The sequence below is a fragment of the Eubalaena glacialis genome, chromosome 5 (assembly GCF_028564815.1).
Source record: "Eubalaena glacialis isolate mEubGla1 chromosome 5, mEubGla1.1.hap2.+ XY, whole genome shotgun sequence".
In the NCBI taxonomy this organism is placed as follows: Eukaryota; Metazoa; Chordata; class Mammalia; order Artiodactyla; family Balaenidae; genus Eubalaena; species Eubalaena glacialis.
In genome coordinates this window covers 116,012,048-116,035,130 of record NC_083720.1, presented here as the reverse complement: position 1 = coordinate 116,035,130, position 23,083 = coordinate 116,012,048, and the positions used below count along the sequence as shown (strand labels likewise).

Below are 23,083 nucleotides of genomic sequence, written 5' to 3'. Positions count from 1 at the left end.
TATAGATCAATAGAACAGGATAATAAGCCCAGAGATAAACCCACGCACATATGGTCACCTTATTTTTCATAAAGGAGGCAAGAATATACAGTGGAGAAAAGACAGCCTCTTCAATAAGTGGTGCTGGGAAAACTGGACAGCTATAGGTAAAAGAATGAAAGTAGAACACTCCCTAACACCATACACAAAAATAAAATCAAAATGGATTAAAGACCTAAATGTAAGGCCAGAGACTATAAATCTCTTAGAGGAAAACATAGGCAGAACACTCCATGACATAAATCACAGCAAGATCCTTTTTGATCCACTTCCTAGAGAAATGGAAATAAAAACAAAAATAAACAAATGGGACCTAATGAAACTTAAAAGCTTTTACACAGCAAAGGAAACCATAATCAAGACAAAAATACAACCCTCAGAATGGGAGAAAATATTTACAAATGAAGCAAATGACAAAGGATTAATCTCCAAAATATACAAGCAGCTCATGCAGCTCAATATCAAAAAAACAAACAACCCAATCCAAAAATGGGCAGAAGACCTAAATAGACATTTCTCCAAAGAAGATATACAGATTGCTAACAAACACATGAAAGGATGCTCAACATCACTAATCATTAGAGAAATGCAAATCAAAACTACAATGAGGTATCACCTCACACCAGTCAGAATGGCCATCTTCCAAAAATCTACAAACAATAAATGCTGGAGAGGGTGTGGAGAAAAGGGAACCCTCTTGCACTGCAGATGGAAACGTAAATTGATACAGCCACTATGGAGAACAGTATGGAGGTTCCTTAAAAAACTAAAAATAGAACTACCATACGACCCAGCAATCCCACTACTGGGCATATACCCTGAGAAAACCATAATTCAAAAAGAGTCATGTACCACAATGTTCATTGCAGCTCTATTGACAATAGCTAGGACATGGAAGCAACCTAAGTTTCCATCAACAGATGAATGGATAAAGAAGTTGTGACACATATATACAATGGAATATTACTCAGCCATAAAAAGAAATGAAATTGAGTTATTTGTAGTGAGGTGGATGGACCTAGAGTCTGTCATACAGAGTGAAGTAAGTCAGAAAGAGAAAAACAAATACCGTATGGTAACACATATATATGGAATCTAAAAAAAAAAAAATGGTTCTGAAGAACCTAAGGGCAGGACAGGAATAAAGACGCAGACGTAGAGAATAGGCTTGAGGACATGGGGAGGGGGAAGGTTAAGCTGGGACGAAGTGAGAGAGTGGCATAGACATATATACACTACCAAATGTAAAACAGATAGCTAGTGGGAAGCAGCCACATAGCACAGGGAGATCAGCTCGGTGCTTTGTGACCACTTATAGGGGTGGGATAGGGAGGGTGGGAGGGAGACACAAGAGGGAGGGGATATGGGGATATATGTATACGTATAGCTGATTCACTTTGTTATACAGCAGAAACTAACACACCATTGTAAAGCAATTATACTCCAATAAAGATATTTTAAAAAAATAAAATAAATGTTTCAGACATTACATGAAATTTCTAAAAATCTTATATGTTCTGATATAATGTTATAAGTCATAATCCTAGTTATTACTTTAAAATGTATATTTCAGAAATAACTAATTTTCTTGTCAACTGCATTATTATGAACTTTCATCAAATCTTTAACCGTGGTCATTGTTAAGTCTTTTGTCATTTACAGACAGTTCTGGGTGTAATCTGATGCTTTTGTAAATATGTTCCTATAAAAGGGTTTCATCTTCAGGAAATTCATGGAAAAGACTCTGACAAGTACAGGTTTCTGGTACCTGACTGTACTGCTGAAATGAATGAATAAGCATTTTCAGAACTCTAATGAAAAACTGATGAGCTCATAAAAGTGCTAACAAAAGACCAAGATGAAAAAAAAAAATTAATTACATGGGACTGAGTGAACTGATGAGGATGAGTATAATTTTTGTGACTTTCTGTTTGAATTTAAGAAAAGAAAAAATCCCACAAGGACTTAGAGGCAAAGAATATACAAATCAATTTTCACTGCAAAGTAAAGGAGCTGTTACAGTGGAGGATTACTGGACTGAATGTCAATATTATGACATAGTATGAGTGTGTTTCATGTTTGGTAATTGCAATCATTGTTGCTTTTGTTGTGGTCATCCATGTACAATGCTTGGTGTCAGTCTATTTATCTCTTGTAAAAATAAAATACAGAAAAAATAAAATAAAAAATAAATGGCAAAATAAAACAAACTTCAAATAAATAAACTTAACTGAAAGTAATCTACTGACTAGAAGAACAAAGCCCAACGATCTTCAAAAAAAAAGAAAAGCAACAAAATCCAAACATTTACGTGGTAAAAATCATAATGTCCAATATCTAATCCAAAATTACTAAACAAACAACAAAGTCTGAAATAACCAGCAGACTATCAGTAAATAAAAATAAACCCAGAAATACAGATGATGAAATTAGAAGAAAAAGACATTAGAATAGTTACAACTATGGTCAGGTATTTTTTTTAAGACAACACTGAAAGAAGAAAAATAGATAATGAAAATTATCAAAACTTATCAAGACAAAAAATATTTGAAATGAATAATTCGCTTGACAGAATTAACGGCAATAAGGCATTTGATAAAGAAGGATTAGTGAACATAAAGATAATACCATGAAAACAATCCAAAACAAAACATTTCTTATAAATCAGGCAAAAAATAGCATCTCAATGCTCTGTTTGCTTATATCTAAGGTCTGAAATAAATGTAATATGAATTCTAGAAGAAGAAAAATATCAGAAAATATATTAAAGAAATAATAGCAAAAAGTTTCATATTTCACCAAAGCCATAAACCCACAGAACTGAGAAGTTCAAATAATCTAAAGTAGGCTAAACACGCACACACACACACACACACACACACACATAAACCCATACCAACATATACTATATTCATTTTCTAAAAATCAATGACAAGAGTAAATCTTAAAACCAGCAAGAGAAAAAAAAGGCATATTACATATAGAGGAAGACCACACACTTCTTGTTAGAAACTATGCAAGTCAGTTAAACAAAAGAGTATCTTTAAAAAGCTCAAAAAAGAAAACTGTCACCTTAAAATTTTATAATCAGTACAACTATTTTTCAAAGCTGAAAGAAGAAAAAAGGCTTTTTCAGACAAATTAAACCTCAGAAAAGCCACTGACAGTAAATCTCCATTATAAGAAATAATAAAACAATTCAAATGGAAGGAAAATGATATGAGACAGAAACATGAATCTACACAAAGAAGTATCCTAGAAATGGTGAATACATAGATAAATACAGAGATAAATACAAAGTATATGATCTTCATTTTTATTTTTTTAAAAATATAAATGAATGAATCAAAAATAATAAAAATGTATCAAAAGGACCATAATATGTGAAGAAGTAAAATCTACGAAAATAACAAAACCAAGGACAGGACGGGGAATTGCAGGATTATGTTGGAAGGGTCTTACACTGTACAATGTCATTTATTGGTAGACTATGATAAGTTAAAGTTTAAAAAAAAACTAATAAACCAATAGTAGAAATAAGTGAAATACTAAATAATAGGCAATCTAAATCAAAGCAGAGAAAGAGGAAAGAATCAAAGAACAGATGAAAGGAATAGAAAACAAATAGCAAGACAGTAGATTTAAGTCACACAATATCTATACTTATTGATACATTGGATGTAAATTATGTGAACATTCCAATGAAAGGCAGAGATTGACTGACTCAATAAAAAAGCAAGATTCATTTTACAAAATTCAGTATCCTTCTAATAAAAACTCTCAGAAAACAAGAAATAGAAAAGAAATTTCTCAACTTGAAAAACCGTCTATAAAATACGTATGAATGCTTTCCCTCTAAAATCAGGAACAAGGCAAAAATGTCTACTCTTGTCATTTCTATTTTAACTATATATCCTGGAGGTCCTATTTAGTACAATAAGGGAAAAAAGAGAAAAGGCATACAGATTGGATATGAAGAAGTAAAGCTTACAGTCTACATAAACAAGTATGTAGAAAATACTAAAACAGCAACAACAAAAAACTAGTAAAACTAATAAGCAAGTTCAGCAAGGTCTTATTAAAAAGTCAATAAAACTCAACTATATTTCTATACACTAGGAACAAATGATTGGAAATTAACTTTTTAAAAAATGCAACTTAAGATATTACCTAAAAAACATGAAATACTTAAAAATACATTTAACAAAATGTATGCATGACCTGTACAATGAAAACCAAAAAACATTGCTGGGAGAAATTAATAAAGACCTAAGTAAATAAAGAGATATCATGGTCACAGATTGGATAATCCAGTATTAGTGAGATGTCAGTTATCCTCTAACTGATCTATATGTTAATACATTACCAAATAAAACCCCAGTAGACTTTTTTGTAGAAAGCGATAAGCTGGTTCTAAAATACATCTAGAAATGCAAAGGACTTAGAAAATCGCAAAGGATTTGAAAAAGAATAGTTGATGGTTTAGACTTCCGGTTTTCAAGACTTACTACAAAGCTACGATAATCAAGACAGTAAAGTATTAGCATTAAAAAAAGACAGGTAAGTAACTGAAATCAAATAGAGCCTCAAAGATGCCACAGTAAGGCAATGAATGGAGAAAGAATAGTATTTAAAAAACAAATAGTGCTGGAACACCAGGGTATCCTTATGAAAAACAAAAGATAAAATAAACCTTGATAGTTAGCTCATACCATACACAAAAATTAACTGAAAATGGATCACAGGCCTAGATATAAATGCTAAAAATATAATACTTAGAAGAAAACATGAGTAAATCTTTCTAACCTTGGAATCAGCAAAGATTTCTTAGATAAGACACAAAAATCATGAGAATAATACAAAAAACTGTTAAATTGGAATCCATAAAAATTAAATTCCTATGTTCTTCAAAAGCCAGATTAAGAAAACAAAAAGGCAAGACAGAGACTGGGGGGAAAATATTTGTAACTCATACATCCGATATCCATAATATATAAAGAAACTTATAAAGGACTTATAAGTTATAAGGACTTATTATATAGGACTTATATCCATAATATATAAAGAAACTTCAAAACTCAACAATAAGAAAACAAACCAAACAAAAAATGGGCAAAAGATTTGAATACACACTTAACAAAAGAAGATACACAAGTGGCCAATAAGCAATGCAAAGATGCTCAGCATCTCTAGGCATTACAAAAATGCAAATTAAAACCAGAACGAGAAACTGCTAGGGACCCACTCAAATTTCTAATATTAAAAAGACCAGCACTACCAGGTGTTAACAGGATGTGGAGTAAGTAGAAAGCTCATACATTGCTTGTAGAAATGTAAAATTGTGCAACTACCTTGGAAAAGAGCTTGGCAGTTTCAGCTGCCATACCAGTTAACAATTCCACTCTTACATATTTATGAAATACACAAAGAATTGTACACCAATATTCATAGCAGCTTGTTCATAATAGCCAAAATCTGGAAACAACTCAAATATTCATCAAGAGATGAATCGGTTAAAAAGTTGTGATATACTCATACAAAGGAACACTACTTAGCAATAAATAAGAGGGAACTACTAATACAAAACAACATAGACGAATCTTAAAACATGCTAAGAAGAAACCAAACTCCAAGGAGCACACATTGCATGATTCTATTTACATAAAACCTTAATAAAAACAAATCTATTTGACAGTGACAGAAACAGATCAGTAGTTGCCCGTCAACAGAAACAGGGTGGGGTTAGAGAAGCACAAGCAACTGACTAGGAAAGAGCAGAGAGGTACCTTTTGCTGTGATAGAAATGTTCTATGTCTTGATTGCTGCATTATGCTTTTGTCAAAACTAATTAAAATATGTATACTTTATTGACTCCAACAGTATGTAAATTAACGCAAGTTGATTTTGTTTTCAAAGGAACATAACAGACATTAAATCACTCCCTGAAACCAAACTAGATTAACAATGGCTTAACCTAAACGTTCCCAGACTTCCTTGATTCATGACAGTCTTAGCTTCACAGTAATTTTTTATGGTGTTCCAGACCAAAATAAATATTGAACATTTCTGTTTATTAGTTTGACCCAACTACATTATATTTTATATTTTAACAATTATATTTTGTATTTTAACCTTATAACTTAACAATTTATTAGCCATTTGAAAAACTTAATGCACAAATTGAAAAAAAATGTTTCCATCATTATTATATTAGTAAAATTATTTATTAATGGGATGTATATGCGTCTTGGGTACTGCAAAAATTCTCAAATTTTGGAATCAGATTTCATAGCTCATCCTCATTTCCTGTTCCACACTGATTTTCACATGGTACTTGCTCTTTACCACAGCGAGCATTAAAAACTTAGCTGTGCAAGGATATGATATCACCAAAAGAAATGCAGAATAAATTAAAGTTGAAACTTGAGCTAGTACTTTGCACAGTGCCCCACATATGACAAGTATACTATGCTTCCCACAAAACTTTAAAATACCCTTTGGAGGGACTCCTGTGACTTCCCTATGGTGCCTCTGGTTACTTTCACATACAGTTTAGTAACCCAAGCCGTAAGCTGCCCCACGCACCACCCACCTATAAATCAAGCTCAACTAACACTTGTTAAGCAGGGAACCGCAAGTGAAGTACCTTGTATCCCAGGCCCAATTGATAAATAGCAAAAATCTGAGCTGCATTAAGAGCTTCACTAAAAAGGTAAACTGCAGTCATCTGACCACAGAATACCCTATTAGCATCTGCTGTTTCTGATGAGCCCAGGAAACACTTGTCAAAGGTCTGTGAAAGAAAACAGAAAAGTTTATTAGAGAAAAAACAAAAAATTATCTCCTCCAGAAATAATAACAAACTATACTGGTATAAATATTTTCCCCACTCAAAAATATAATCTGAATAGATTAAAATAATTCATTTAGCATTTCACTTCATTCATTCCCATTTGGTGTAGAGATCAGGAAAGACATCATAGAAAGGAGGTAAGACAAGTTTTCCAAAGCGCAATAAACAAAACCTGATGACAAAGTGGATATAGGAAACAGAGCCAGAGAAATCATTATGGACTCTGAAGGATCATACTTGGTCAACCAAAGAACCAGACAGAAGAGCAGGCTTTGGAGCAATGAGGAAAATCATGAGTTAAATGTGGGACATATAATGAATGCATCTTTTCTGTAACTAATGTGGATGAAGAAGCAATTGCCAACAGGGTTCTGTATGGTGAGAAGTTAAGACTGTAACTTTTTGTAGACATCAAGATACAAATAATGGGTAAAGTCATGGAGTAGATGCAATCTCTCAAAAGGAATGTGTAAATCAAGAAAAACAGGTGTATGTTTTTCTTCTTCAGACAAAAAATTCCTCTTAATAACATCCAGGTTGCAAAGACCACATTTTAAAAACTCATGTATACAATGAGGAAAAAAAGTATCCATATCTCTTTAAAAGTATCATTTTATACCATGAAACTATTAGGAAGAATGTTGAAAAATATGTATGTGTTGACATTAAGGAATACAAAAAAATTTTTAACATTTGGGTTCTGAAGACAAACCACCTAGATCAAATCACTGCTTCCCACGCTGCTGATTTTGGCAAATTACTTAACCTCTCTGTGCTCAGTTTCACTGGTAAAATGAAGATTACAACAGTACTTATCTTGCAAGGTTGGGGCTTACAGAAAATAAAGGTATTTATTACAATGCCTGGAATACAATAAGTACTCAATAAAGATTAATGTAAGGAAAATAAAAGGTTGAAAAGCAGTATACATATCTGATCCCTTTTTTATATTTAAAAAAATTAGAGTTAACATTTATTGAGCACTTATTCTGTACAAGGCACTCTGCTAATGAATTTGTGAACAGTATCTCATTTAATCAACCTTCTGAGATACATACTATTTTACACCCATTTTTAGGTGGAGCAAACTTTGGCCTAATAGACTAAGTAAGGTCATACAGTCAGTAAGGGATTCAAACCTAAGTCTATCTTTTATAACAACCTGGGCTCTTAAGGTCAGCATTTCAAAATATGTAAATATGTATAGAATAAAGTATGAAAGGAGGAGTTAATGGTAAATGAGTGTTACAAGCTTGTATTTATTTTCCTGATCTGTATTTTTCAAGATTTCTATTAAAAATGTAATTGGGGTGGTGGGGGGAGAACATTTGAATTTAACTCTAACCTATGGATCTCTTTTTGAATCTTGAAAATATTATAACATAATAGTTATCTATAGCAGCTACGAATTTTATGGAAAATTTATAAGCATGCATCATCTAACTCATTCATAAAAATTATCAGAAGCCTGTAGTAGAGCTCTCAGGTTTAATTTGATCAATGGACCAATGACACAAATACTTTCAAGATATACCCACTGTTACCTATGAATCTTCTCTACCCTTTCCAGAATAATTTTATAACAAGGACTGAGTAATATGTGCCATATTAGCACAGTTCTACTCTCTTAATATATTAACATGCTAGCCAAACTATGATTATAAAAATCCACCACTGTGGTATTCTAAAATTTATATTAAATGTAAAATATATTTTTCTTATTTCTCTGTAACTTTCTCAAACTACTTACATCACTGGTGTTGACAAACCATGTTATCTCTCCATAGGAAGCAAGCTCACCATTCACATAACATCGAAGCTCACTGTTCTTCCACCGGTTATAAATGTGCACTATAGTTACCATATACCACTGAATAAGCAAAACAGTTAAAAAAAAAAAGATAAAGATAATGATCTTTCCAATAACTCAACCACATTGATAATAACAAGTAAAAATTAAATGCTAAATTACAATTAAACCTAAAAATAAAATAAGACTACCTTTATTAAATTCAATATTCTACCTCTGGAACCATATTGATTCAAGGGAACCCTCAACAAATAACAGCTTCCCATGAAATTATTTTTCAAACTTTTTATTATGACAATTTTCAAATATACCCCCAAAAGTAAAAAGTTTAGTACAAACTCTCTCACCATCTCGCTTCCACAACTGTCAACATTTTGTCATATCTGTTCTATCTGTCTATTTAACTATCTACATATATATAGATGTACATTTTGTTAATAAACAGTTTATTAATCTCTAAATTTTAAGGTACAAAAGAAAATACATATTACTACTACCACTACTACTACTACTACTAAAATAACTGCCACTGATATTTTCCCCTTCTATTTCCTTTAAACTCTACAAATAACTAAATATTCACTCTTTTTATTATCCAAATCAGAGAGGTTAACAATTGTCCAGTGATCTACACTTCATTTTCTAAAACAGTATAAACACAGAGCTATGATTTACCACATATTATGTCAATAACACTAAAGCAAAGCATTCTGAAGGTTAGAATAGCTTGGTAACATAACTATGACTCAGTAAGATCACATACCTTTTGTGGCTTGAAATCAAATTTCACACAGTGTTGAAAGCCTTTTCCTTTTGACTTTACTGATGTTATAATTAAACATCCCCCAACAAAGTGTGCAGAATAACCAAGACCTTTGCTGGTTCTGAAACTATAAAATATAAGTTTTCATTTCATCTCCAAATATTCTTCTCATTTTCAAAGTAAAGTAACAACACTAAATTACAGAAATACATACCAATACAAATATGGTTTATCTTTATCCACATTGATGTTATTTACAGGATCCATTCTAAGCCAGGTATGAAATGTAAAACCATTCTGGTATGGCCATTTGGCTATAGGAGGTAATGCAATAGCCTAAACAAAAAAGCTTTGAGTTACTGACACAAAATGAAAAATTTTGTTACTGAAATCATGAAAATGAGACCTTACAATGCTATATATATTTCTACTAGATATTATTCTACATCATGATTAAAATATGCAGTAGTCTCTTTATCTGAAAGAAGACTTTAATAACTTCTAAATATTCCAAAATATATAGTAATGATGTTAATTTAATTAAACAATGGAAACATTCCAAGTAACCTGTTTCATGCACTAATCATAAGTGCTTCATTTCTTACAATAAACATGTCCAAAGAAATTCCTATTAAGAGAGATAGGTAGTGGGCTTCTCTGGTGGCGCAGTGGTTAAGAATCCACCTGCCAATGCAGGGGACATGGGTTTGATCCGTGGTCTGCGAATATCCCAAATGCCGCGGAGCAGCTAAGCCCATGTGCCACAAATACTGAGACTGTGCTCTAGAGCCCGTGAGCCACAACTATTGAGCCCACATGCCTAGAGCCCGTGCTCCACAACAAGAGAAGCCACTGCAATGAGAGGCCCGCACACCACAAAGAAGAGTAGCCCCCACTCCACACAACTAGAGAAAGCCTGCCCGCAGCAATGAAGATCCAATGCAGCCAAAATTAAAATAAATTTTAAAAATTTAAAAATAAAATTTAAAAAAAGAGGTAGGCAGTGATATCAAATTGGAAATTTGTTGCTGAAATGTTACATAAGGTAACAGAAGAGAGAAAGAGGGACAAGAAAGGAAAGAAAAAGTTAAGGAAAAAGCCTGGAATATAATTTTTTTAACAGCAAATATAAAGCGGAAGAGGATTCGTTCATAACTTTTTTCATAACATTTTAAAATTATATTCATAAGTCACTATATAAATGATTTTACCACTTGGCTTAAATTTTTATTTAAAACATCATAGTACATACTGTAAGGGCCCCCAAATCTCCAAAACAAACTTGAGAAAGAAGAACAAAGTTGGAAAACCCATACTACCAAATTTAAAACATACAACACAAAGATACAGTAATGAAGATTTTACCATATAGGCATAAAGACAGAGATAAAGATCAATGGAATAGAACTGAGGGCCCAGAAATAAACCCTTATATTTGTGGTCTTGATTTTCAACAAGGTGTCAAGGCAGTTCAATGAGGAAAGAATAGTGTTTTCAACAAATTTGCTGAGAAAACTAATATTTACAAGCAAAGGTATGAAGCTGACCACTTCCTTACGTGTCACACAAAAAATTAACCCCAAATCGATGATAGACCTAAATGTGAGAGCTAAAAATATAAAACTCTTTTAAGAAAAAATAGGGTTAAATCTTCGTGACACTGAGTTAGATAAATCCTTCTTAATTAGGCAATGAAAGAAAAAATATATGAATTGGACTTCATTAAAATTAAACACTTTTGTGCTTTAAAGGATACCAGCAAGAAAGTGAAAAGACAAGCCAAAAGAATAGGAGAAAATATTTACAAGTTATTTATCTGATAAGAAACTTATATCCAGAAGAATATATACAGAATTCTTGACAGGGCAGACAGCAGAAGCAAGAAGAACTACAATCCTGCAGCCTGCGGAACAAAAACCACATTCACAGAAAAATAGACAAGATGAAAAGGCAGAGGGCTATATACCAGATGAAGGAACAAGAAAAAACCCCAGAAAAACAACTAAATGAAGTGGAGATAGGCAACTTTCCAGAAAAAGAAATCAGAATAATGATAGTGAAGATGATCCAGGACCTCGGAATAAGAATGGAGGCAAAGATCGAGAAGATGCAAGAAATGTTTAACAAAGACCTAGAAGAATTAAAGAACAAACAAACAGAGATGACCAATATGATAACTGAAATGAAAACTACACTAGAAGGAATCAACAGCAGAATAACTGAGGCAGAAGAACGGATAAGTGACCTGGAAGACAGAATGGTGGATTTCACTGCTGCGGAACAGACTAAAGAAAAAAGAATGAAAAGAAGTGAAGACAGCCTAAGAGACCTCTGGGACAACATTAAACACAACAACATTCGTATTATAGGGGTCCCAGAAGGAGAAGTGAGAGAGAAAGGAACAGAGAAAATATTTGAAGAGATTATAGTTGAAAACTTCCCTAACATGGGAAACGAAATAGCCACCCAAGTCCAGGAAGCACAGAGAGTCCCATACAGGATAAACCCAAGGAGCAACACGCCGAGACACACGGTAATCAAACTGGCAAAAATTGAAGACAAAGAAAAATTATTGAAAGCAGCAAGGGAAAAACGACAAATAACATACAAGGGAACTCCCATAAGGTTAACAGCTGATTTCTCAGCAGAAACTCTACAAGCCAGAAGGGAGTGGCATGATATACTTCAAGTGATGAAAGGGAAGAACCTACAACCAAGATTACTCTACCCGGCAAGGATCTCATTCAGATTCAATGGAAAATCAAAAGCTTTACAGACAAGCAAAAGCTAAGAGAATTCAGCACCACCAAACCAGCTCTACAACAAATGCTAAAGGAACTTCTCTAAGTGGGAAACAAAAGAGAAGAAAAGGACCTACAAAAACAAACCCAAAACAATTAAGAAAATGGTCATAGGAACATAAATATTGATAATTACCTTAAACGTGAATGGATTAAATGCTCCAAGCAAAAGACACAGGCTTGCTGCATGGATACAAAAACAAGACCCATATATATACTGTCTACAAGAGACCCACTTCAGACCTAGGGACACATACAGACTGAAAGTGAGGGGATGGAAAAAGATATTCCATGCAAATGGAAATCAAAAGAAAGCTGGAGTAGCAGCACTTATATCAGATAAAATAGACTTTAAAATAAAGAATGTTACAAGAGACAAGGAAGGCCACTACATAATGATCAAGGGATCAATCCAAGAAGAAGATATAACAATTATAAATATATATGCACCCAACATAGGAGCACCTCAATACATAAGGCAACTGCTAACAGCTATAAAAGAGAAATCGACACTAACACAATAATAGTGGGGGAGTTTAACACCTCACTTACACCAATAGACAGATCATCCAAAATGAAAATAAATAAGGAAACAGAAGCTTTCAATGACACAATAGACCAGATAGACTTAAATGATATTTATAGGACATTCCATCCAAAAACAGCAGATTACACTTTCTTCTCAAGTGTGCACAGAACATTCTCCAGGATAGATCACACATCTTGGATCTCAAATCAAGGCTCAGTAAATTTAAGAAAACTGAAATCATATCAAGCATCTTTTCTGACCACAACGCTATGAGATTAGAAATGAATTACAGGGGAAAAAACGTAAAAAACACAAACGCATGGAGGCTAAACAATACGTTTCTAAATAACTGAGAGACCACTGAAGAAATCAAAGAGGAAGTCAAAAAATACCTACAGGGCTTCCCTGGTGGCGCAGTGGTTGAGAATCTGCCTGCCAATGCAGGGGACACGGGATCCAGCCCTGGTCTGGGAGGATCCCACATGCCACGGAGCAAATAGGCCCGTGAGCCACAACTACTGAGCCTGCACGTCTGGAGCCTGTGCTCCGCAATAAGAGAGGCCACGACAGTGAGAGGCCCGCGCACCGCGATGAAGAGTGGCCCCCGCTTGCCACAACTAGAGAAAGCCCTCGCACAGAAATGAAGACCCAACACAGCCATACATACATACATACATAAAAAGAATGTAAGCAGACAAGAATAGCATTTAAAAAAAAAAAAAAAAAATTAAAAAAAAAAAAAAATCCTCAACAAAATACTAGCAAACAGAATCCAACAGCACATTAAAAGGATCACACACCATGATCAAGTTGGGTTTATCCCAAGAATGCAAGGATTCTTCAGTATATTCAAATGAATCAATGTGATACACCATATTAACAAATTGAAGAATAAAAACCATATGATGACCTCAATAGATGCAGAAAAAGCTTTTGACAAAATTCAACACCCATTTATGATAAAAACCCTCCAGAAAGTGGGCATAGAGGGAACCTACCTCCACATAATAAAGGCCATATAAGACAAACCCACAGCAAACATCATTCTCAATGGTGAAAAACTGAAACCATTTCCTCTAACATCAGGAACAAGACAAGGATGTCCACTCTCACCACTATTATTCAACATACTTTTGGAAGTCCTAGCCATGGCAATCAGAGAAGAAAAAGAAATAAAAGGAATACAAATTGGAAAAGAAGAGGTAAAACTGTCAGTGTTTGCAGATGACATGATACTATACACAGAGAATCCTAAAAATGCCACCAGAAAACTACTAGAGCTAATCAATGAATTTGGTAAAATTGCAGGACACAAAATTAATGCACAGAAATCTCTTGCATTCCTATACACTCATGATGAAAAATGTGAAAGAGAAATTAAGGAAACACTCCCATTTACCACTGCAGCAAAAAGAATAAAATACCTAGGCATAAACCTACCTAGGGAGACAAAAGACCTGTATGAAGAAAACTATAAGACACTGATGAAAGACATTAAAGATGATACCAACAGATGGAGAGATATACCATGTTCTTGGATTGGAAGAATCAATATTGTGAAAATGACTATACTACACAAAGCAATCTACAGATTCAATGCAATCCCTATCAAATAACCAATGGTATTTTTTACGGAACTAGAACAAAAAATCTTAAAATTTGTTTGGAGACACAAAAGACCCCGAATAGCCAAAGCAGTCTTGAGGGAAAAAAACGGAGTAGGAGGAATCAGACTCCCTGACTTCAGACTATACTACCAAGCTACAGTAATCAAGACAATATGGTACTGGCACAAAAACAGAAACATAGATCAATGGAACAAGATAGAAAGCCCAGAGATAAACCCACGCACCTATGGTCAACTAATCTATGACAAAGGAGGCAAGGATATACAATGGAGAAAAGACAGTCTCTTCAATAAGTGGTGCTGGGAAAACTGGACAGCTACATGTAAAAGAATGAAATTAGAACACTCCCTAACACCATACACAAAAACAAACTCAAAATGGATTTGAGACCTAAATGTAAGACTGGACACTATAAAACTCTTAGAGAAAAACATAGGAAGAACACTCGTTGACATAAATCACAGCAAGATCTTTTTTGATCCACCTCCTAGAGTAATGGAAATAAAAACAAAACTAAACTAATGGGACCTAATGAAACTTCAAAGCTTTTGCACAGCAAAGGAAACCATAAACAAGACGAAAAGATAACCCTCAGAATGGGAGAAAATATTTGCAAACAAATCAACGGATAAAGGATTAATCTCCAAAGTATATAAACAGCTCATGCAGCTCAATATTAAAGAAACAAACAACCCAATCCAAAAATGGGCAGAAGACCTAAATAGACATTTCTCCAAAGAAGACATACAGATGGCCAAGAAGCACATGAAAAGCTGCTCAACATCACTAATTATTAGAGAAATGCAAATCAAAACTACAATGAGGTATCACCTCACACCAGTTAGAATGGGCATCATCAGAAAATCTGCAAACAACAAAAGCTGGAGAGGGTGTGGAGAAAAGGGAACCCTCTTGCACTGTTCATGGGAATGTAAATTGATACAGCCACTATGGAGAACAGTATGGAGGTTCCTTAAAAAACTAAAAATAGAATTACCATATGATCCAGCAATCCTACTACTGGGCATATACCCAGAGAAAACCATAATTCATAAAGACGCATGCACCCCAATGTTCATTGCAGCACTATTTACAATAGCCAGGCCATGGAAGCAACCTAAATGCCCATCGACAGATGAATGGAAAAAGAAGTTGTGGTACATATATACAATGGAATATTACTCAGCCATAAAAAGGAACGAAATTGGGTCATTTGTTGAGACGTGGATGGATGTAGAGACTGTCATACAGAGTGAAGTAAGTCAGAAAGAGAAAAACAAATATTGTATATTAACGCATGTATGTGGAACCTAGAAAAATGGTACAGATGAACCGGTTTGCAGGGCAGAAGCTGAGACACAGATGTAGAGAACAAACGTATGGACACCAAGGGGGGAAAGCCGCAGAGGGGTGGGGATGGTGGTGTGCTGAATTGGGCAATTGGGATTGACATGTATACACTGATGTGTATAAAATTGATGACTAATAAGAACCTGCTGTATAAAAACATAAATAAAATTAAATTAAAAAAAAATTTTTTTAAAGAATTCTTACAATTCAATAATAAATAGAAAAATGCAATTTTTAAATGGGCAAAAGATCTGAATGAACATGTCTCCAAAGAAGATATGCAAATGGCCATAAGGACATGGAATGATGCTCAGCATCATCAGTCATGAAGGAAATGCATATCAAAACCACAATGAGATATTACTTAACACCCACTAGGATGGCTATAATCAAACAGACAGACATTAACAAGTGTTGGCAAGCAAGTGGAGAAACTTGAATCCTCCCAAATTGCTGATGGGATTATAAAATAAATATAGCCACTTTGGAAAACAAACTGGGAGTCCCTCAAATGGTTGAACATAGACAATATGACTCAGCAATTCCACTCCTTCATTTTCAAGAGAAATGAAAACATAAGTCCACATAAAAACTTGCACATAAAAGCCCATAAAGCATTCCCAAAAAGTGGAATCAACTCAAATATCCACTAATTAAAGAATAATTAAACAAAATGTGCTATATTCTTTCAATATTACTCAGCCATTAGAAGTAATGAAGCAGTGATACATACTACAACATGAATGGATCTTGAAAACAGTAGTGGTAAGCAGAAAAAGCCAATCACAAAAGTCCAGACATCAGATGATCCCACTTGCATGAATTGTCCAGAACAGACAAATCCATATAGACAGAAAGTAGAAGAGCAGTTGCCTAGGGCTGGGAGTTTGCAGTGAAATGTGCAGTGACTGCTAAGGAGTGCAGGGTTTCTTCTGGGCGTGATGAAAAGTTCTAAAATTGATTGTGATAATGGTTGCACAGCTTGGTGAACACAGTTAACCATTCATTGCACACTTTAAATGAATGAATTGTATGATATGTGGATTATAACTCAATAAAGCTGCTAAAAAAAGATCATACTACAAAGTTTTTGTTTTCTTGTTATTTATAATTTACAATAATTATTGTTACTTATAATTTACAATTTCTTGTTATTATAATTTACATAGGCATTTATGTCGACATCATACATACACATATATTCTTTTATATGTATAAGATATTCCATAAAAAATGAAAAAATCATAGAGCCAAATTTATGTAATAACACAATTGAGAGTTCAAGAGGCTGATTTAAAATGAATGTTGGGGACTTCCCTGGTGGCTCAGTGGTTAAGACTGCGAGTTCCCAATGCAGGGGGCCCGGTTCTATCCCTGGCCAGGGAATTAGATCCCACATGCATGACGCAACTAAGAGTTCGCATGCCACAACTAAAGAACCAGCGAGCCGCAACTAAAGAGCCCACAAACCGCAACTAAGGAGCCTGACTGCCTCAACTAAGGACCCCATGTGCCGCAACTAAGAAGCCCACCTGCCACAACTAAGAGCCAGTGCAACCAAATAAACAAATAAAATAAAATAAAGTAAAATAAAATGAATGTCGCACTAAGAAAGAAAAATAGAAGAATACATATTCACTGTATACATATGTTCTCTCTCACTGAAACATGAGAGCAAAGGATGTGAAAGCTTTGTAAAAATAATTTACCCATAAATACTTTAACTTCCCTTTAAAAGCTATGCTTAAGGGAAAAAATGAGTCACTGAATATATTTAAAACACCTTTTCTCTGAAAGCTCCAAAAGCTGTGTAGTTGAACTGCCCCACTTTCAAGATACATATAAGTAAATGGAATGGACACATTACAATCTCAAAGAATTATAAATAATAAAGCTATAACATGCATGAAAAAGAGATTAATCTCATGAGAATATTTTTTAAAGGGAACCCTCTTGCACTGTTGGTGGGAATGTAAATGGATACAGCCACTATGGAGAACAGTATGGAGGTTCCTTAAAAAACTAAAAATAGAATTACCATAAGACCCAGCAATCCCACTACTGGGCATATACCCTGAGAAAACCATATTTAAAAAAGAGACATGTCCCACAATGTTCACTGCAGCACTATTTACAATAGTCAGGACATGGAAGCAACCGAAGTGTCCATTGAAAGATGAATGGATAAAGCAGATGTCGCACATATATACAATGGAATATTACTCAGCCATAAAAAGAAATGAAATTGAGTTATTTGTAGTGAGGTGGATGGACCTAGAGTCTGTCATACAGAGTGAAGTAAGTCAGAAAGAGAAAAACAAATACCGTATGCTAACACATATATATGGAATCTAAAAAAGAAAAAAAAAATGGTTCTGAAGAACCTAGGGGCAGGACAGAAATAAAGACGCAGACGTTGAGAATGGACTTGAGGACACAGGGAGGGGGAAGGGTAAGCTGGGACGAAGTGAGAGAGTAGCACTGACAAATATACACTACCAAATGTAAAATAGACAGCTAGTGGAAGCAGCCACATAGCACAGGGAGATCAGTTCAGTACGTTGTGACCACCTAGAGGGGTGGGATAGGGAGGGTGGGAGGGTGGCATAAGAGGGAAGGGATATGGGGGTATATGTATACGTATAGCTGATTCTCTTTGTTATAAAGTAGAAACCAACACAACATTGTAAAGCAATTATACTCCAATAAAGATGTTTAAAAAAACTATATATTTAAATATATATATTTAAAGGGTGGATCTGGATAAGGTTTTTTCTTATTTATTTATTTATTTATTTATTTATGACTGCACTGCGTCTTTGTTGCTGCACACGGGCTTTCTCTAGTTGCAGCGAGCGGGGGCTACTCTTCGTTGTGGTGCACGGGCTTCTCATTGCAGTGTCTTCTATTGTTGCAGAGCACAGGCTACAGGCACGTGGGTTTGGTAGTTGTGGCACATGGGCTCAGTAGCTGTGGCTTGAGGGCTCTAGAGCGCAGGCTCAGTAGTTGTGGCGCACGGGCTTAGATGCTCTGCGGCATGTGGGATCTTCCCACACCAGGGCTCGAACCTATGTCACCTGGCAGGCAGATTCTTAACCACTGCGCCACCAGGGAAGTCCCAAGAATACTTTTTTATGTTGGAGACAAACGATAAGCTCAATGCCAACAGAGTACAATTATTCTAGAAAGCTTCAAATCTAAAATGGTTATTAAGGAAAAATTATAAAGAAAAAAATAATATGAGCAATAAAACGTTCCAAAGAAAACTGTGTATTTTGTGTGAAGCATTCAAATATCACAAATATCCTTTCAAAACACTCTCTTCTTTCTGCAGGTATTGCCTGGCTACATAGGGGCCACAAGCAAGTAGGATATTATGAGAACAAAAGTAAAAAATGAATAAAAGGTAACCTCAGAAGAAGAATAGGCTGAAATATCTTCAAAAAATGTATGCTTGTAACAGGCACACCAATGTAATAATGAGGAGGTAAAAAAGCTTCCATAAATAACACATATACATTATATAATATAATACTATAATATTTTGAAACATTACAGATATTACTGCCATACATAACTGTCTTATTTATAAACTGATTAACAGATTACAAGAATGCTGAGATTGATATTATATGGAAACACACAGGTTAGAAAAACTTGCCTAGAAAGCTTCCAAGAGTAACTCTCAGGTGCAAAAGAAACAGGAATCAGGAAATGTAAGGCTAAAGAAATATTTTCAGAAAGATAAAACTGAAAGTGTTACACATAAATTTCTTTTTTTTTTTAAAATCTTTATTGGAGTATAATCGCTTTACAATGGTGTGTTAGTTTCTGCTGTATAACAAAGTGAATCAGCTATACGTATACATATATCCCCATATCCCCTCCCTCTTGTGTCTCCCTCCCACCCTCCCTATCCCACCCCTCTAGGTGGTCACTAAGCACCAAGCTGATCTCCCTGTGCTATGTGGCTGCTTCCCACTAGCTATCTATTTCACATTTGGTAGTGTATATATGTCCATGCCACTCTCTCACTTCGTCCCAGCTTACCCTTCCCCCTCCCCATGTCCTCAAGTCCATAAATTTCTATTTGAGAATGCAGAGATAAAATTCATAAGACAAAATGGCTTATGTTGAAAAGAATTGGGTTCTTATTCCACTGAGGCCCCAAGGGATGAGTGGACAGCTTTCTTAACTTCTTAGAGCCTCTACTTCTTCACCTCCAAAACAGTCAAGAAAAAGTAACATGCACAATTGCTGTAAAGATTAAGTTAGGCTGTGCAAAGAAGTTTCCACCTAACACAGAACCTGTCAGGAGTGTTTACAGGGCCATACTTTCAGGAAGCAAAAGAAAGAAAAAAGAACTTCAAGTGATTTCCTCGTTAAGATTTACTTACCGCAGCACTCTTTCCTGGAAAGTTGAAAAAGGCATCGGGACCATACTTCTGTGGCATGTGCTTTAACACAGACAGCAACTTTCCAGCATGTGGAGGCTATGAAAATAATCAACAATTCATTAACCACATTATTCACCATAAAACAAAAATACCTACTTTTAGTACAGACATACTTTAATATACCCCCAAATAACTAAATAATTCTGTAAGCTAAAAAGCATATAAAATAACCAAAGGAAGGTTATTTTCAACTACCTTAAAGAAATAAACAATGCACTCTATGCCACTTTTTTTTATGAGGCGTTGGATAAATATGAGCCAACAGCATTTGACACATAACTCTTCTCCACACTACAGCAAAATTGACCTTTTAAAATTACAAACTACATCAACCCACTACCCATCCCTTTTTAAAGCACTTTTTAATTTCACCAAAAAATAATGCTTACCAAGTCCCACTGTTAAAGGCACTTTAAAAACAATAAAATATTTTAGCCTCATAACCACACTAGGGGTTATTATCACTCCATTTTACAAAGGAGGAATCTGAGGCAGAGGAACACGTCCAAGGTCATACAGGTAGTAAGTGACAAGGATAGGATCAGAACTCGGTCTGACTCCAGAGTCCATGCTTTTAATTACTACACTTTCACTGTTACATTATTCTATCTCTCCTATAGCTTCCCACTGTCTTTAAAATAAAGACCAAAATCCCTAACATGGCCCACAAGATACTTTACATATCTCCTTAACCTCTTTTGCCTCTCTCTGCACTCTATCCACAATGCCTTCTCTGTCTTCTTCCCATAATAGGGCCTGAGCACAAGCTATTCCTTCTGCTTAAAATGTTCTCACTAGGCCTATTCCCCCCTCCCCACCCTCCTCCGCCTTAACTAAATAAATCTTACCCATCCATTGAAATTCATCTTAATGGTCATTTCTCAGGGCAGTCTTCCCTGACCTCTAAGAATGGATCAAATCTCCCTATCACATTTCATTCTACAATATATCTCTACTATACAGCATGTATAGAAGTTGTAACATTACATTTATTTGATTAATGCCTCTGACCCACAAGTCTCCTCTAATACATTAAACAACCAACAGCTAAAACGAAAAGGCACATTTACATTTAGGAAAAGCAAAGGACAATCAGATATACCTTATCATTTCAATCAGTTTACAAGCAAATAAGATAAAGTGTAGTACATTCCTCTTAAAAGTTAAAAGTTCAAAACAGTGTCAAACTACAAGTGAAATCACTGGCTTGCCTTCATCTTATCTGGTAGCTGCTCTAAATTATCATTAATAACTATCTAAAAGAGTTTGGCAATCTTTTACCTAAATGTTAAGTGGAAAGCTTCATTCGTAAGTGATCAAGAAATTTTCAATTAACCACACTGTTCAATTACAAAAGTGTAATAACAAGTTACTACAATCACAATGATTTTTTAAAATAAATTCTAAAATGAAATCACCAAAAATAATATGCAGTCAAAAACAGAAATATAACTTTGTAGCATTTCTAGGGAAATCAATCCTCAAAATTTCCTTTTCTATAAACCAATCAAAAAGAATACATTAAGACAAGGACTTAATCCACAGATACTGCTAGGGGATTGTATACTAAGAAAGTCTTTCAGAAAATAATTCAAGAGTCTTTAAAAATGTTCACCCATTGATACACTATTTCCACATATAAAAATCTGTGCTAAAGTAATAATCAAAAAAGCAGACACAGATATAGATACAGGGATTTTTCACTGCACTGATATACTAGCAAAAGCTACATAAGCTCTGAGCAAGGCCCTGCTCTTGTTTTATTAATAGTTCATTATTTTTTTCCCTCCCATAAGCAGCTACATTAACATGCTTAATCTTTTTATATGTGTTCCTTTAAAAATGTGTTTCTGTGTGACTATACTTAAAATTTAAATGATGTTGGGTTAGATATATCATTCTATTTCTTACTTTCTTCCTGCTTTTTGGTATCTATTCTTATTACTCTGTTCATTGATTCTAACTGCTATATAATAATCTATTCTATGCATCCAATACATTTTACCTACCTATTCTCCTAACGATAAACACATGTTGACAATTCACTGCCATCAAAAATAATGCTTCAGTGAACATCCTCATACATATTTCCTTACAGAACTATGTGAGAATTTCTTGGAACATGCACTCAGGAGCAAACTACTAATTCATTGGATATGGGTATAATTTAAGTGACTAACTAGTACCAGATTACTCTTGAGGTTGGCTCCATTGGTGTTCATTCCAACCAGTAGCACACAGCTTTAAAATAACTCTATCCCTCCAATTATACTTGCTATTATCCAACTCTATAATTCTTGATACTAATGATGTAAGGTGACATATCAATACTGCTTTCATTTGAACATCTGTAATTATTAGTGATTTAATGTTTATTTGATTGTGGGGTTTCTCTGTAAACAGATATCTGTTCATATCCTTTCCTATTTTCTTATAGTTTTCTATATTCACCAATATAACAAAAAATGTTCTAATTACATATTCAGAATAAATAAATTATTTGAATATAAATAAAAACCAAAATCAAACCAGTATACTTCTTCTTCTGGACATGACACAGTAACAGGACCTACACTTTCCAACTCACCATAATCAACTTGAAAACTGGACAAAATGTATGAAACTAAAACTGTTTTCAGACTAGCTCAAGACTGTGATCCTTGAGAAAGGGAAACAAAATGAGTCATGAGATTACCCAGACTTTCTACCTGCAGTCAATTTCCTTATCACATATCATTGCACAGGGAGAAGGAAACCAAATAGAACTTGAAATTCTCACTGAGTTGATGAGGCAGAAATTAGAGGATGGGTAGTCTGAGGTGGACAGAACCTTCAGGGCAGAGTACTACAGAG

General features: G+C 34.5%; 1 protein-coding gene across 4 annotated transcripts in view; it reads right to left on the bottom strand.

Moving 5' to 3' along the window:
• Positions 1 to 23,083, bottom strand: part of LRBA (LPS responsive beige-like anchor protein) — a 776,641-nt gene that overhangs the window by 660,793 nt on the left and 92,765 nt on the right. For all 4 annotated transcript variants that reach the window (XM_061192552.1, XM_061192551.1, XM_061192553.1 and 1 more), the window contains exons 5-9: positions 20,171 to 20,266; positions 9,680 to 9,801; positions 9,466 to 9,592; positions 8,643 to 8,762; positions 6,686 to 6,832 (exon numbers count right to left, since the gene is read on the bottom strand). In XM_061192552.1, coding sequence (XP_061048535.1) covers positions 6,686 to 6,832; positions 8,643 to 8,762; positions 9,466 to 9,592; positions 9,680 to 9,801; positions 20,171 to 20,266 — 612 coding nt within the window. The remainder of the gene's footprint in view (positions 1 to 6,685; positions 6,833 to 8,642; positions 8,763 to 9,465; positions 9,593 to 9,679; positions 9,802 to 20,170; positions 20,267 to 23,083) is intronic.